Below are 16,981 nucleotides of genomic sequence, written 5' to 3' on the forward strand. Positions count from 1 at the left end.
TTACTGCATGTATTACCAAGGTACATGTAATAGGAGATATAGTATAACTCTGGATTATCAACAGGACCACTGAACTGCTTAGAAAATAATTTGGTGCTACCTAAAACAAACAGGTTACAAATTATCAACACCAAGTCACAGACAAACAGCAGGCTTTACCTTGATTACCATCAACTGTCATTGGTCCATCATGTTGATAGTTTCTGGTACATGTTGCATAAGGACAATTAACTGGTATCTGATGGTAATTTGGACCCAATCTGTGCCTATGAGTATCATCATAAGAAAATTAGTGACCCTATTAAATAGAGAGAGAGAGTGAGGGAAGAAAAGATTCAGTGATAAATATTATTAAAATGGGATGAGAATTTTGTTAGGTGAGGTGATGGCTCAATTAATGCCATGCAGCTACCATGTGGGCTGGAGAGAATGCCAACTGCTCAACTTCAGTAAAATAATTAGCAGGATTACAATTAAGAACCATCCTACCAACTGGAATCAATGGGAACTCCTTCTGTGCATGCATGGTCAAATCTATAAAGAAGTACATATACATGTACATGTACAGTAATACTATTTCCATTGAGTGGATTTACTGACAAAGAGAAACATTTTCTTTAAATATCGTAGATCGTACATGTCATATATTTTGCGGAGATTAAATTTCGTGATTTTCGCGTTTTGGAAGAATTTGCAAAATTAAAATCCACAATAGCATGCTGATTGTATAGTAGGTGTGGTAATTACATTAAAATCGCGAAATTTTATTCACCAATATAAAAATGCAGCCAAATCACAAAATTTTATACCCACAAAATATATGGCGTATACGGTATAAAATATTTTTTTATACATGTAACTCACAAATTGTTAGTCTGAAATGTGAATCAGCTCAACTTTAAACTTTCTACCAAGTATATGGACAAAAATATGCATTAAAAATGTGGGTAATTTTGGAGTAATTTTAAAGGAAAAAGCATAGCCTTGGGTATTTTCCAGAATTATTGAAAATGGCCGTAACTCAAAAATTGAAATCGGGATCGGTTTAAATTTAACTTTCTACATAACATAAGGACATCAATATCTATTAGAAAAAACAATAAAAGTTTTGGGTGATTTTGAGGCAATTTTTCAGAAAAAACCATGGGCTTTACCTTAGGTGTTTTTCAGAAATTGCATGGCTTATTTTTTTTAATGGATATAACTTGAAAAATTGAAGTTGGAATCGGCTCAAACTTTCTACATAGCATAAGGACACTAATATGTATCAGAAAATGTAATAAAAATTAGGGGTGATTTCGGAGCCATTAAAAAAAACCATGGGCTATAGCCTTGGGTATTTTATAACTCAAAAATTTGAAGTCGGAATTGACTCAAACTTTCTACATAGCATAAGGACATCAACTTGCATCAGAAAATGTAATAAAAATTGAGAGTGATTTTAAAGCCATTTTTCAGAAAAAACCATGGGCTATAGCCTTGGGTATTTTTATAAAATTGAGCATTTTAAAAAATAGCCGTAACTCAAAAATTTGAAGTCGGAATCAGCTCAAACTTTCTACATAGCATAAGGACATCAATATGTATCAGAAAATGTAATAAAAATTGGAGGTAATTTCGGAGCCATTTTTCAAAAAAAACCATGGGCTATAGCCTTGGGTATTTTTATGAATTTTGGCATTTTCTAAAAATGGCCGTAACTCAAAAATTTGAAGTCGGAATTAGCTCAAACTTTCTACATAGCATAAGGACATTAATATGTATCAGAAAATGCAATAAAAATTGGGGGGTGATTTCAGAGCCATTTTTCAGAAAAAACCATGGGCTATAGCCTTGGGTATTTTTTAGAATTTTGGAATTTTCTAAAAATGGCTGTAACTCAAAAAATTGAAGTCAGAATTTGTTTAAACTTTCTACATAGCATAAGGACATCAGTATGTATCAGAAAATGTAATAAAAATTGGGAGTGATTTCGGAGCCATTTTTCAGAAAAAACCATGGGCTATAGCCTTGGGTATTTTTATGAATTTTGGCATTTTCTAAAAATGGTCGTAACTCAAAAAATTGAAGTTGGAATTGGCTCAAACTTTCTATATAGCATAAGGACATTAATATGTATCAGAAAATGTAATAAAAATTAGGGATGATTTCAGAGTCATTTTCCAAAAAAAAACCATGGGCTATAATAGCCTTGGGTGTTTTTATAAAATTTAGCATTTTAAAAAAAATAGCCGTAACTCAAAAATTGAAGTCAGAATTCGTTTAAACTTTCTACATAGCATAAGGACATTAATATGTATCAGAAAATGTAATAAAAATTGGGAGTGATTTTGGAGCCATTTAAAAAACCATGGGCTTTTTCCCCATACTTATCTGTACTATTTATTATTACAATATGCATGATTATTTTTTGCCAATAAGTCTCCTACACATTAAAATAGGTTACTTGACTAGAAAGTCAACTCAATTTAGTTAGATCAAACAGATTCCATTCAAACTCCTTTGCTTGTTCAAATGTCATTACTTAAATATAGAGTGTCCACGAAGGCTAACAGCTATGAACAAGAGATTTAATACTTTTAAGTCATTACAGTCTATCTGAATTTACTAAATTAGGAGTAATACATGACACAGTCTTATTGCATATAAATTAAATCATGAACAATTTCTAACCCATAAATTTATAAAGCATAAATTTCTAGATGTAACAGTACTGCCTGCTGTCAGTGTTGCTGTCTTGCAGTCTACAGGATGACCATGACTAGTCACTAGTTGTTAAAATATCTGGGCTCTATAAAATTAGTAGGAATAACTACAGGTACTTAATTTCTTGCTTTGATTCAAGGTGCATTTAGTCAGCAATATAAAACTGAATACATAATTGGCATTTGGTTATCATGATAATCTTATTTATAACCAGACTTTATCATTAAAAAAACAGTGCTAAGTGCAAGAACAGGTTTTGTAAAGCAACATGTTTTGATCACCATCTCAAGGCCTTATTACATCATGCAAAAGCAACTGTGGTGAGTCCACACACCGTAGGTGCCTCGTTTATACACATTAAGTGGTGAAAGTGGACACCACATTTGACATTTCAGCTCAGATTCAGAGCTTCTACTATACATGTGAATTCATCATATAAGATACATGTACCAGGATAAACCTGTGCTCCTCTCATCTGTGCCTGTTTACGGCATGATCCACGATGCATGTGATACTAAAGGCAGCTAATATGCAAGTGTAACCTCTATGTTATCATTGATTACATCACACCCTATGCACTTATAGATCTACCCCATGATTTCTCAATAAAAAGGACAAGCTATCTACAAGTTGATTTTTCTACCCAGCAAATTAAAAAAAGATGCATGCAATGTCCTTCATTACCTTACTTTCTTGTAGGCTGCAAAGCTGACCAACTGGCTGGCTAATGGAGCCTTTGCTTTTGATGCTATCACTATTCGGTGTAGCCCACTTAGATAGATCATAAATATCTATGGATAGATCTACTTTAGTGCACTGAGGGTGGGGCTAGGGTGCGGCTATAGAGCCATATAAGTAGACTAGATTCTATTGCCAATTATTATTATTAGTTAATTGACTTAATTCTGGTGCAGCAAATTCCCGTTCTTCTTTAACATGACTTACGACGGTGACAGTGCCAATCCTCGGGATTTAGCTGACGTTAACAGCAATCTGTCTATCAAAAAGTACTGGGAAAAAGAAGAAGAGTATTTAAATGATTGGAAACTGAGAGCGAGGAATGACAAAGACTTTTTGGAACGGCTAACAAAAGAACTTTCAAAGATAAACCGGCTTGATTTAATTCGAGAGTTACTGAACGATCCAGTGATAAAAAGATCAATAAAGAAAGAAAGCAGTAACGAACACGAACTCCCACTACCACATCATAAAAGTAAAGCTACGTTACTTAAGTCAAAATGCTGTGTTGTTGTCTACTCTTTACTAATGATACTACTAATGGTTTTATTGGCCTTAAGTATACTCCCGATGTTGTTTATGATTGATGTCTCACACACTGCTCTTTATAAGGAAAAAAATGCTGATAGAATAGTCGGTGAAGGGGATTCTGTTTCAACGTACACATTAGATAAGAAATACGTAAACACGATTGAAATATCTGAAAAAGTCGAAAAAGGTGACAGCAAACATAGTGTGACACTGGTTCTGGTCCCAACAGCTAAACTACAATATGACGTAATCTATGAATCAGAGTCTTGGAATGCAACAGCCTATGTTCCTGATTTCCCAATTATTAATAATATCTATGTATATCTCAATGCTCGATCCAAAGTAAATTTCAACATCTGGATTGGTAATGGCAAAAATAAAAAATCCGCTACACTATACATATTTGATGACATTGATAACTTGAATGACTATATCAGGTACAGCGAAGTGAAGTCACCTGTATTTACAAAGGAAATACCAGTTGAAGGGAAAAATGGAAAGCAAATACCACAAAATTATCTTTTTACATCTCCAGCTGATGGATATTACTACATTATTCTGCTATCGCCAGAAGCTAACATCCAATTTTCATACAACGTTAACACAACCGAACTAGTTACTGATGTTGATCAATACACTTCTGACTACCCATCCTGTGTGATTGATACGGAAAGAAATTGTACACTCACAACTAGCAATGCTAAGCATCCAAGTAGTGAGAATCTTACTTTATTAGCTGCTGCATCAACCAAATACGACATCAGTAGCAAAATCACTCACATTCACTTGAAGTTTACGAATCGTTCCTATTTGATGGCACTACCCAGTATCATCTTTGGAATTACAGCGGGTATTGCAGTATTAATACTCATTATATTGCTTTCTATTGCAGTGAGTGTAGTTTGTATGAAGAGGAAGAGTCATAGAGCAGGATATGTCTCTATAAATTAGAAGTTTGATGTTTTGATTATTATTAGTATATCAGTATTATTTTCTGGGTGAATTTGTTTTTCTTGATATCAGTTGTATCAATGATAGTATGTAGTGTAACCTGATAATCTAAAATGATAACAATAATCTTTCATATAGTGGGTGGTACAGCTTTGTTAAGTCACTACTAGACCCTGGCCCTTAGGGAGTATCAACACAAAAGATATGGGGAATTGCTGTGGGTGCAGGTCAGAGGAGAGGCTTAGATCACCAGTGTCAAAGGAGGGAAAGGAAATTTCATTTACAGAGGAAGTGGAGGAGCAGCAAAAGCCCCTAGTGGGTGATCCTGAGCCAACTCCAAAGAGAAATTCCCTTGGAATCGATGATGCTGTTGTAATTGACATTGTGTACTATGAGGATCCAACCCCAGCAGTACCTGGAAGCTGTACCAAAGTAGATGAAGATAGTGTTGAGCTTGCTGCCACTGAAACAACTGGGGCCACCTTTGACTGTGACCATGCCACTGAACAAATTCGTCAAGTTAGTTGATACTAATTAGCTTATAGAGCTGATCTATTAAATAGAAGGTACATGTATGTACTCTTGGTACCATTAATCTCTATTATGTCTGCTTTACTGAAGCTATAAATACTCAAACAAATGTGTAAATCACTAATAATTCATTTTGGCCAACAGTTGTTTTGCTTGCTCCATTAGCTAGACCATTAAGAAAGGAATGCTATAACTTAATAATGTACTATGTAGTAATCAAATTTATAATGCATACACTATGTACAGTGTTTAGATAAAACTGTTCAAGTTAGTATTACCAAGGTGACAGGATTTAAGAAAAGATGTGAAACGGGTTTTACTAAACCCAAGACAATAATAAAGGTTACAGTGGCACCAGAGACTCAGAGTCAATGGCCGGATGATGGTTCGACACTTGAAGGCCAATTGAAAACAAAAATTGAAACTGAATGGAATTCCCAGCTTAAAAAAGACTATTTGTAAGTTTATCAATTATGAAAACACGCATTTGACACTTTATTTTTTAGTGCTTTGATTACTATGAAAAAACAACAATGTTGAAGACTAATAGGCTACATGTTCACAATATTGAGTGTATAACACTGACTATACAAACAGCTTAACTGCAATATACTCCAAATCATTGGATTTTTGTCACTTTTTAAAGAGATTTTTATACTATTACACGCAGCTTCATTATTTTTACTGATCTTTGTATAAAAAAACAAGCACAAATTGTGAATAAATAATTCCACCATAAATAACAATAATATTATTAATGTTTTAAAAACAAAGACATGCCAAAACTTTACAAAAATATTACAAAAACAAACATGCTATAGACTCAGATAACCATCTCGACTCTTTCTTCTCGAAGCACAAAATTTAGTGATTATACAAAAAATACAAGGACACAAAATAATTATTGATACCACAAAAACACATCCAGTTAAAAAGGTAGAGACAGTACGGGCATTGTAGAGGTAGCGTTGAGGAGATACGGTTCCATTGATAGTCTCACCATAGAGCTGTGATGAGGAAGAGGCTAACAGACACACACTTTCAGAATGAGCATGTACTGGATGATGTCCTACGTCCAGCAAACACTTTCCATCATCCAACAGACAGCTTTGTACGCCTAAACCTTCTAAATACGTTATGTCATAGGTAAATATTTCAGCTGATATCTTAACATCAATGTTCATATTAGAAGGCATAAAGGCAGCAACATAGTAGAAACCGACAGTGTGAAGTGGAAAAGTGAAGTTGAAAACTTTGTCTGTCGAATTTGGGCAGAAAACAAATTTGTTGATAAACCCTCTGGCTGGTCCCAAGTTCTTTAAAACTTCATGATACGAGTCAAGCGAATTGAAGAGATACAGATAAAAACATGAAGAGGGATCAAAGTTTGTAAAGTTAGTATAATATGACACTGTTCCTGAACCAGCACTATAGAGTGGATCATAGTATCCGGTGTGATAATAGTTAAGAGAAATGTAGTAGCCAGTACCAGCTCTTTTATAATTCACATCTGGAAATGAGATTTTTGTAGGTACAACAGAAGAAGAGGGGACAGCAAGAAATTTAAATGATGTCTGAGCTACAGCCAATATAATGAAGTGCCCAATGTGTAGTAGATCAAAACAGCCAATGTTAACTGTAGCATTTTGAGCTAGTGTTACACTGGTGTCACCAGGGCTTGATCCTATATAGTGGTAGGTCAGTCCACCTGATACTCCACCAATGCATATCACAAGAGCAACGATAACTAATAGTTTGCAACAACAATACTTGACAGATGTTTGACGATACTTTTCAGACAATACTTGACGGAGTTTACAGATTCGTTCTAAAATGAATAATGATAAAAGTATATCAGTGCCAGGCAAACAAAGTATATAGTCCATTGCTATAATGAAATAAGTACAGTTATTTTAGCATATTTGCATAAGCACATAGTTGTGGTCAAAATATGATACTAATACTATTAATTAATTTAATATATTTGTGTGTAAACATAAAGAGGGAGGCAAGCAGACACATTAATAGTGATGATATGGTGAGTCATTTTTGATCATATCCTTTCAATTAAATTGCTATGTAAACTTCCAGTAAAATAATAAAAAATGATTGATAACGCACTCTCTAGTACTATACCTTTGCCTTTTTTCATTATTTGTGAAAATCCAATATCCATAGTTGTTATTACGGATGTATCATCATTGATGCCAACTACATTAGTCATTCGCTCATTGCTTCGAGGCAGGTTGCTTGAGGGCCACTTGTCCACATGCAACTTCCCTTCCTGACCTTCTCGTGATGACTCCGATTGAGGATGATGCAACTCAGTGCTGTTCCCACTCTCATCATTGCTTTCATCACCAGAATCATCAGACTTGAGATCTATAGGAGGAAACTGATGGCTACTGGCCACAGAACCAACACCTAAGGCTAAAAGAAAAGAATGACTGATGTTAATTCTAAAATGTACATTTATCGTGTTAGAAAAAATTAAAAAAATAAAATACAAAAAGCACAAGATAAAGTATCGTAATAATTACAAGAAAAAAGAAAAAATACCTTTTTCCTCATGGCCAGGTACAAGAACTATTTCAGAATTTGGTGCATCGCTTACTGCTGTAACCATAGCTGTAGGACCTACATAATGCACATCAATTAAAGTGAATAATATTAATAATAGTATCACTTGTATTGCATTACCTGATGCTTCAACTGGATGTTCTGTAGAATCACGATACATATATGAAGCAGTTGGAGATGGAGTATCTAAAGGGCACAAAACAAATGGTCATGGATACACATGTACATGTATCTACTTACGGTCTGACTTTCTTCCTCCACTATTAGGGAAAGGGAGTGGAGGTTTTGATCTGAGACTCAGAGATTGAGAATCAATCATCCCACCATCTAATAATAACAATGACACAATGACACATACACCACGACACATGACACATACACCAAGTCACATGCACAATGAGGGGGAATACCTCACTCTCACATGATTCTTATGAATATAATTAAATTTGTTTATCAAATAATATTGCATCATCATCATTGCTGACAAGACACTGATAAGCATAAATGTGCGTATGTTGCAAAGTAATAATGGCATAACCACACACACAACAAGTGCCAACTGATAAACAAAAATACAATTGCATAACATGAACATAGTAAACCTCTTATAGCAGCAGCAGGAAGACTCTCAGTAGCAGGGAAGCTTTTAGGACAAGACCGAGGATGAGTATTGTACTTACTCTCACCAGCATTAGGATATCTCTCTGAAAGTAAACAGTAATATGTGCTCTTGGTAATATGTAATTTACCTTTTAGTGGTGGTACAAGGTTGTCCCATTCTGGTATCTTAATTTCATGGCGTCTGCAGTAAGCTTTTAGCTCAATATGATACAGGCTACAGCCAACGACTTCCAGCCATGCAAAAAGAAAACGAAATGAGGTTGGAGTGAGGCAATCTTGATCAAATAGGAGCTGCAGGAGGTGAGTTCTTGTCTTGATATTTGAAGGATCATAATTGTTTAGAAAAGTACGTCTGGCCATCTCTTTCAGTGATTTATACTGTCTCTTGTGTAAGCTACGTAATATACACGAGACGGTTAGAATGAAATCCACTTTCTGATATCCTTCAATGACAATCTCATTCTGTTTAACATGCTTCTTTAAAGCTCCAACAAGCACGGTATCAATACCAAGACGCATGAGAATCAAAATCAGAATATTGAGGGCAGAACTGTCATGTTGTCGTTCCAAAAGATAGTAAACTGATGTGAGGACATCAGCTTCATCAAGGTCTTGCTGTCCTATCCCAAAAGCGTGTTTAGCTACCAGCTTAATTATGTCCAGGTTTTTTGAACTAACAGCATCGTTAAGTGCGACCAGACTGGTTGATAGTTCAACCATAGGTTCGACTCTGGATGAAGCAAATCCCTCTGCCATGACAAACAAATGATAGGCTGCTATTAAACCAGAGAGAGGTGCAGTAGTCGTGACAGAGAGAGATTAAAATGGCTAGCGCTAGCGGTGGTGCTAGGGTGTGGCAATTCAGCATATAATTTATTATTATGACTCTTGTTATGACCTATTCATGATAACAAAACCATTTTTAGAAATTGAGCTGATTTCGCACTCAAAAAAACTGTAGTCACTCTTTATCCTTTAGTGGCAACGTATTATTGAGAATTAAACATTTCAAAAGTGAGATAAAAATGTAGTAATACATAATGTGATTCAAGAATAGCAAAAATAATAACAATTCATAGTTCAGTCAACAAAGTCAAAGTGAGGTTAAAATGTTGGAAAAATTATACAATTTATTTATACTTTTAAGTGGGTGAGTACTTGAATTACTCTCCCTGGCTCAGTCGGTCTTCTCTTGATTCTATAGCATTAATAAAAACCAATCACAGCCATTAACTTGTTCCTACCTGCTGGTCTGCGAATTGTGCTTGTAATACATGACTACTGCCAATGCTACCGCTGATACTAGGTACTGTTGCTCCCATATCTTTAGGTTTAGTTGGCGTCTCAAAAACAGGCTTTCCCTCTTTATCAGGTGACTTGACAGGCTCCAAGACTTTTCCTTCTTGATAAGAGCCTCCCATATATGCATCAGTCACCTGAGGATCACTTGTAACAGCATCTAAAATTATAGTAGTGCTGCTACTAGGATCCTGTAAAGGTCGTTGTGGGTCATATTTCTATTAATAAAGATTACAAATAAAAAATAATGGCATCCTGTGCTGGCTTACATCATATGTTCGAGTTGATTTTTGATTGCTGGATATTAAAGAGTCTGGGAATGCCATATGACCCCTTCGGCTTTTAGATCTTTGAACTTTTCTACATTTAATTACAGCTATAATGCATATACATGCAGCTGTAGCTATGACACAAATCCCACAACCAATAGCTACAAATACTGAAAACAGGTGAATACTGTCATGTGATGAATGTTAACTTACTCCAGATCCACCATGGTAGCTTACCCGATGGTTTCGGTGTTGAAGAGGGACTTGGTAGTATATTAATAGCCACTAGAGGGAAAAAAGAGCCTATTATTGTGGATAAATACTAAACTCTAAAATCAAATGACTAACTCCAAATCCTAAACCTAGGACCACTTTTAGCCAGGTTATGCCCAAATACATATACATGTGTAACTATTATACTCACTTATATTTAGTATCAATGGGTCACTACTGCCAGCATCATTGCTAAAAACAATAGTCAAATTACACCATTGATTCTCAGGTAATAAAAATGATCCTAATATATTCGTTGGTCCACTAATGTATTCAACACTGGTATTAACAAAACCAGTTTCATTACACTGTAGAGTAACATAAACATCCCTTGGACCTCTACCAAGACATACATGTTCTACAGTAACCTAAAATATAAAATAAAAAGAAATTATGCTTACATGTACATAAGAGTAACTACATGTACAAACTACAGATATGTTATCATTGAGTTATTAAAAAATTAGAATTATGATTTAGCCCATATTGCATGGGAACAATACCATCATACTGGAGTTTCCTTTGTAAAGGCGAGTTTATAATAATTATGCTAGACTTGACGCTGGAGTAGAATTTGGTTCTATTTTGGTGTAAAGCATACATATACATCAAAAGCAAATCGCTCACACTTTTCATTAAAAACTGATGGTACGCTGGCCTAATGTGATAATTGTAAGCCCACCTTAAGACATAAAACGTAAAAATCTGTGGTCAGTATGAGATTTACATGCAAAAAATTGTGCTTAACAATTAGTTCGGTCACACTCCTTTAACACTTGATAGGGACATGAGTGATGACCATGCACACAACATACCATATAGTGGGAAATTTTGGATGGAATTAAATTTGGCAAATTTCTAAAATTTGGTGATTGGCAAATTTTAATTTGGCAAATTAGTGGCCACGTGCCACTGAGCATGCGTATAATGGCTCAAAATGGTGGATTTTATTTTGGCGAATGGCTATCAAAATGCCAAATTCACCAAAATTAATTCCCTGCAAAATTTCCCACTATACGGTATAGCAAATACATGTAATTATATAAATACATTTTTAACTACACATAAACCACAGATACTGCTGTGTTGTGTGCTCTTAGGGACAATATCAAAAATCTTACGGCTAGATTATTTTATTATACTATCAACAATTCTTACTGATATATTGTACTGAACAGTCATAGTATCATTAGATACATTAAGTGAAGTAGTGTCTTCTAGCGGAGGGTCAGGGACTATACAATAAACAATTTGACAATCTTTAGAATTTTAATAATTATTCCATACCTTTTTCATTTGTAATTATAGCATTGGTATCAATTCCTTCCCCAATCACATTAACTCCAGTGACAATGATGTTATAATGGTGATTGAATACATTCTCATCTTCAAAGGTAAAGTAAGTATTGTTGACAGACAACTGAGCGCCATTAATACTCAATTTGTAATAGAGCACGTCACAGAGTATATATGTGCACTGAGGACTGTCCCAAGCAATAGTGACAGCACTGCAACTGTCATTAATTAATCTAATATTAGTAACTGGTCCAGGAATGCCTGTATAATACACACGAGATTACATGTAAGAATAAACAACACACATGTATTACTTACCAAGAGTAAAAGGTGATACATCATTAAATTCACCTCCTTCATTACTCAATGATACATTAATAATGAAAACAGTCGGAGTATCAGGTAAAATGAGCGGACTGTGTCCAGTCATAATCATTGATTGATTATTAATTTCTGGTGATATACTGTTGCTGTACACTACTGTACCATCAGTTGTCAATACATCAATTGTTATATTATCAGGATACTCTCCAATACATAATTCACTAGCCTGAAGTAAAAACATAAAGCCACATCATACTGCACTGAAAGATGACACTTACATTAATAGTAATAATCAGTGACAATTGGTCCATTTCATTAACTACTGGAGTTACTGATACTGTAGGAGTTAGAGGAGGAACTAAAAATGAGAGATTGTTGATGAAGCCATATAGCACTATGCATGTAATAACCTTTTTTATAATAAAAACTGATATGATTTGGTAGACCTAATCCAGCTTTGTTACCAGCAGACACAAATACATTTGTCAAATTACAAGGGTCAGGATCAATACTTGATAATATGAAGAAAGTATCATTAGTGATATAGTTCATAGAACCATCATTAATGTGATATCCAGTAATAGGTACATTATCCAGTGTATAAGGTGCTGTCCATGATAATAGTACACTAGATCCATTGATAAAGGTATATGTTAAATCACCAACACTAGCTAACAGACCTATAAGGCAAATAAATTAAAATTGTTGACTTTTTACAATACCTTGTATTATTAGTGTAGCAGTAGTGCTATTAATATCACCCGGGACTATTTGACATGATACATTAGTATTGTTATTCATCTCATGCGTGCAAACAGTTAACACAGTCGTAGTAATGCCATTACTTGTACTTTGACTTAGCCAAAAACCTTTGTCCACAATGGAACGTTCAATTGCTGGTGTGCCATTGACAAAAAAGTTCATCAAATGTACACCACTTGCTTGACACGTGAAGTTAACTGTTGCATTCAAGGTTGTATTAACTGAAATCGGTTGATGTATATAACCTAAAATAAAATAAGAAACAATTAAGACTTATGTGTTTCCTTTTTGTTGAATTAGTATTCGCAATATAAACATCATATACAACAGAAAAGCCACATGCATATGTTATATACAATATCCGCCCACATGTCAAAATTGGCTGCCATTTTGGTTGGCAACTGAATGGAGGCACAAAAAACTGCCTCACTTACCTGCTGTAGCTCTATCAAAAGCTAAAAAGTGCTAGTTATAAGAAAGAATAGCTACCTTTAGGCTTCTCCTATAAAAAAAATTGATCCATAATTTGTAATACGGGTTTGTTTTTATGTGCGCCCATTTATTCTTCATTGAAAGTTGCCAACCAAAGTGGCGGCCGGAATCTATTTCATCCTACCACGTCTTACAACCATAATAATCTTCCAATGCAATCAATAGGTTAGTCTATTCTGCATTAGCCCATTCATACTCAATAAAAATTTTTTGTCTACAAAAATTATTTCAGGGTCAATTAAGGCTCAGCCACGAGTCTTGCCGTCATAGGCAGTGACAGGGTCGGGCATGGACGGGCAATGCCCAACCAAAAATTTTGACTGGAAATAAAAATTTAATTGTTAGTCATAAAAATTGCCATGGTAATTAAAAGTCATAAAAATTCTGCTTTCCTTTGTCAACAAGCCTTCCAGGAGGATGCAGGACTAGCACTTTACAGATTGGATAGAGCTTTACAGATAAGATAGGGTGCCTTTTAGGCGTATTTTTATGGTATATCATATTGTATGCGTGCATTGAGTATACGCCCAAAATACACGCAAAAAGTGGGTGTGGCCAAAATCGTGGGACGCTTTGTGCGCCACAATTTTTTGCCCAACCACTCTTCCAATCCTGCCGCCGCCTATGCTTGCCGTGTTATACATCATTCTTTAATGTAATTCATAAAAGCTCTATTGATCACGCTGAGCCAAATATAATACAATAAGACAGAGCAAGATACTCATCCCAAGGGAATCTAAAACCCCAAATTACAATTTTAGGTCGGTTTATTTAATCAGGCTATATATAGACTATAATAGTGTATAATCACAAAATAAACTAGTATATTACCAGCATAGGCGAGGGATGAGATGATAAAAAGCCCGAAGAGTACATTTCCCTCGATTTTCATATTGAAAAACTAAGGACAACCGTTGAAAACCCAAGAAAAACCGAGTGACAACCAAGAAAAACCCAGGAAAAACCGTAAAATGAGTATCTTGGTAGTAATTTTCATATTATGTCATAATGACATCATCTTAGTCTTAGATCTAAAAATAGACCGCACGTGATGCTGTGATGCGAGCTAGGCGCATGCAGGCTAGGCGTGGCCACAGATCTGATTCGTATTCTGATCTGATTTGCAGCTCAGCAGTCAGCAGACCGAGAGGGATGATGTTATCCTCTTTTGCAAGAATATATCTTATTGGACTGCTAATGCTAACAAAATTCTGTTTATCTATTTATACAGTTCAACCTGTGTCGCTGAATACAACTTTGAATTCAACAGTGACCTTCACATGTAAAGCAAATAGATCTACTGCGTACCTTATTTACTTTTATGTTGGGTTTATTTCTGCAAATGAAGATAGCATTGTTAAAAGAGGATTTACACAAGAAAGTCAGTATACTGTTAATGAAACCTTGCAAAGAACATTATCTGTTTGGGCACAAGAAACTAATAACAATACAAACATATCATGTGGTACTGCCCCTGGCGATGTTAGAAGTACCATTGCTGTACTAAAAATACAAGGTATTGTAAAAAGTCAAAAATTTTAATTTACTTTTATACAGGTCTGTTAGCTAGTGTCAGTGATTTAACAGTTACCTTTATCAATGGATCTAGTGTACTATTGTCATGGACAACACCTTATACACTGGATAATGTACCTATTACTCGATATTACATTGATGATGGTTCTATGAACTATATCACTAATGGTACTACTTCCTTTGTAGTATCAAGCATTGATCCTGACCCTTGTACTTTAGCTAATGTATCAGTTTCTGCTCGTAATGAAGCTGGAATAGGTCAACCAGCATATATCAGTTTTTATTATAAAAGAGGTTATTATTAGCATAATGTTACATGGCTTTATGTATGTGTTTCAATCCCTCCTTAGTTCCTCTTATAACTCCTACAGTATTAGTAATGCTACTATGGAATAAAACAATGATAAATTTTAGCATGAAGGTAAGTGAAAGTGAAAGTACTTACAGGAACAATTTTTTCCCACAATAATTTTAGGTTGAAAAATTATGTATTGGAGAGTATCCTAATAATATAACATTTCATGTATTTAGAACAGATAGTACAGTAGTGTACAGCAACAGTATATCACCAGAAATTAATGAACAAATGATGGTTATGACAGGACATAGTCCACTAGTATTGCCTGATATTTCTACTGTTTTTATTATTAATGTTTCATTGAGTAACGAAGGAGGTGAATTTAATAATGTATTGTCTTTTGGGTTTGCTAATGGTATGACATTAATGTGTTGGTGCTTCTTATTCTCTCATATGCATGTAGGACCAGTTACTAATATTAGATCAGTAATATATAACTGCACTAACATGACAATATCTTGGGATAGTCCTAATGGTACAAATTATATGGATTATTACAGATTGGAAATATATGATAACAGCAATGATCAGTTGGTGCACAGTGCTATGGTTCACGGCACAAGTTATCTGTTTGAAGTTGATCGTTTAATTTATAAATTTATTATAACTGGAGTCAATGAAATCGGAGAAGGAATGTCAGAAACTTCAATCATTTCCTTGCAAAAAAGTATTTGTACCCATTGTGATTATAATAATATAATGTGTATATATTTTAGTTCCTAAATCACCTCAAGCAGTTTGTACTATACTGAACCGTACAAATGATTACGTCTATTATCTGGTTGATATTTTAGTAAGTTGCTTCTCATTATTATTTTGTCTAGAATTTCTACTTTTCAGAGTACAATGGACTGCATACTTGAAGCTCCTGATAATATTATTATCCACGTATTGTGTAAAGAAATTGGTACAGTATTTAGTAGAATATATCAAGCAGAACACTCCAATGTCACTGAATTTGTATTTTCAGTACCCCAGTACCAAAAAGAATGTAATCTCACTATTTTGTTGAGTAACAATGCTGGTCGTAGTGATCCATTTATTATACGATTAGGTACACATAATTTACAAGCTGTTAATTTTTACCTCTTGGGATTATGTCATTATAGATACAACTTCTCCTGCAACAGCAAATTTTATACAATCGCCTACTATAATATCAACCTCTACAAATTCTACTACAAGCATTGGTTAGTAGTATAGATAGAGTAGTAACCATTTTGTTGTCTAGTTATTACAGTAGTAATGGTATCAGTTTGCACAGTTATTATGCTGCTAATAGTATGCTTTAGTGTACTAGTGATCATCATTATCTATATGAAGAGGAGAAGCAGTAAGCTACTATTTTCTCAATAACAACTACCATTGCTAATATACAATAGAAACCGCTAACATAGTTTCAGTCCCTAATCCAGCATATGATGATATTGATAAGTTTAAAACAAACATCAGCATCAATCCAGCATATGGTGAAGTAAAAACTGATACAAGACAAAATGTTATATATGATGAAATAATTTTGTGACTTATTCATTTTGATTTGTGTGATCAGTATCATTTATTGTAGTTTCAGGTACATAATAATTTTGTTTTGTCAAGTTATGAATAAGTGCATTCATGGACTGTTTATAACAGTGTGTGAACTTAATATTAAAATCTAAGTTATACGAAGCAGAAAAGAAATGTTTATGTTGACTTGTTCTGCTCTTTCTCC

At 34.5% G+C, this 16,981-nt stretch overlaps 4 protein-coding genes and 1 long non-coding RNA gene across 7 annotated transcripts; 2 read left to right on the top strand and 3 right to left on the bottom strand.

Annotated features, from left to right (window-relative positions):
* Window positions 1–22: 22 nt before the first annotated feature.
* LOC109583145 (uncharacterized) lies at window positions 23–3,533 on the bottom strand. The gene is made up of 3 exons (XR_002185385.1): window positions 3,391–3,533; window positions 160–298; window positions 23–100 (listed from the first exon to the last, which is right to left on the bottom strand). It is a non-coding gene; the product is annotated as an uncharacterized LOC109583145 (long non-coding RNA).
* A 39-nt stretch (window positions 3,534–3,572) lies between these two features.
* Window positions 3,573–6,122, top strand: LOC109583143 (uncharacterized). Of its 2 annotated transcripts, none has more exons than XR_002185384.1 (3): window positions 3,573–5,445; window positions 5,704–5,915; window positions 5,964–6,120. XR_002185384.1 is itself a non-coding variant. In XM_019998354.1 (3 exons), exons 1-3 carry the CDS (start codon window positions 5,131–5,133, stop codon window positions 5,995–5,997), a joined length of 561 nt encoding a protein of 186 aa, XP_019853913.1. In that variant the 5' UTR covers window positions 5,116–5,130; the 3' UTR covers window positions 5,998–6,122. The 2 variants fall into 2 exon arrangements, 1 of the variants encoding a protein (XP_019853913.1); XM_019998354.1 differs by having other exon boundaries at window positions 5,116–5,445; window positions 5,964–6,122.
* A 25-nt stretch (window positions 6,123–6,147) lies between these two features.
* On the bottom strand, window positions 6,148–9,561 carry LOC109583138 (uncharacterized). Its single transcript, XM_019998348.1, has 7 exons — window positions 8,787–9,561; window positions 8,640–8,741; window positions 8,278–8,364; window positions 8,158–8,223; window positions 8,017–8,094; window positions 7,594–7,887; window positions 6,148–7,285 (listed from the first exon to the last, which is right to left on the bottom strand). The coding sequence occupies exons 1-7, from the start codon at window positions 9,412–9,414 to the stop codon at window positions 6,273–6,275; spliced, it is 2,268 nt and encodes a 755-aa protein (XP_019853907.1). The 5' UTR covers window positions 9,415–9,561; the 3' UTR covers window positions 6,148–6,272.
* An 86-nt stretch (window positions 9,562–9,647) lies between these two features.
* Window positions 9,648–14,349, bottom strand: LOC109583140 (uncharacterized). Its single transcript, XM_019998350.1, has 12 exons — window positions 14,205–14,349; window positions 12,842–13,126; window positions 12,530–12,799; window positions 12,398–12,477; window positions 12,114–12,345; window positions 11,787–12,056; window positions 11,658–11,734; window positions 10,651–10,867; window positions 10,440–10,511; window positions 10,227–10,396; window positions 9,903–10,175; window positions 9,648–9,856 (listed from the first exon to the last, which is right to left on the bottom strand). Exons 1-12 carry the CDS (start codon window positions 14,263–14,265, stop codon window positions 9,836–9,838), a joined length of 2,028 nt encoding a protein of 675 aa, XP_019853909.1. The 5' UTR covers window positions 14,266–14,349; the 3' UTR covers window positions 9,648–9,835.
* Window positions 14,350–14,415: 66 nt separating this feature from the next.
* LOC109583141 (uncharacterized) lies at window positions 14,416–16,851 on the top strand. Of its 2 annotated transcripts, XM_019998352.1 has the most exons (10): window positions 14,416–14,889; window positions 14,931–15,203; window positions 15,260–15,330; window positions 15,385–15,622; window positions 15,671–15,934; window positions 15,984–16,060; window positions 16,108–16,321; window positions 16,377–16,457; window positions 16,499–16,600; window positions 16,650–16,851. In XM_019998352.1, exons 1-10 carry the CDS (start codon window positions 14,433–14,435, stop codon window positions 16,790–16,792), a joined length of 1,920 nt encoding a protein of 639 aa, XP_019853911.1. In that variant the 5' UTR covers window positions 14,416–14,432; the 3' UTR covers window positions 16,793–16,851. The 2 variants fall into 2 exon arrangements, with proteins under 2 accessions (XP_019853911.1, XP_019853910.1); XM_019998351.1 differs by having other exon boundaries at window positions 15,385–15,934.
* The last annotated feature ends 130 nt before the right edge of the window (window positions 16,852–16,981 follow it).

Source organism: Amphimedon queenslandica, unplaced genomic scaffold (genome assembly GCF_000090795.2).
Source record: "Amphimedon queenslandica unplaced genomic scaffold, v1.1 AMPQUscaffold_13323, whole genome shotgun sequence".
NCBI classification, from domain to species: domain Eukaryota; kingdom Metazoa; phylum Porifera; class Demospongiae; order Haplosclerida; family Niphatidae; genus Amphimedon; species Amphimedon queenslandica.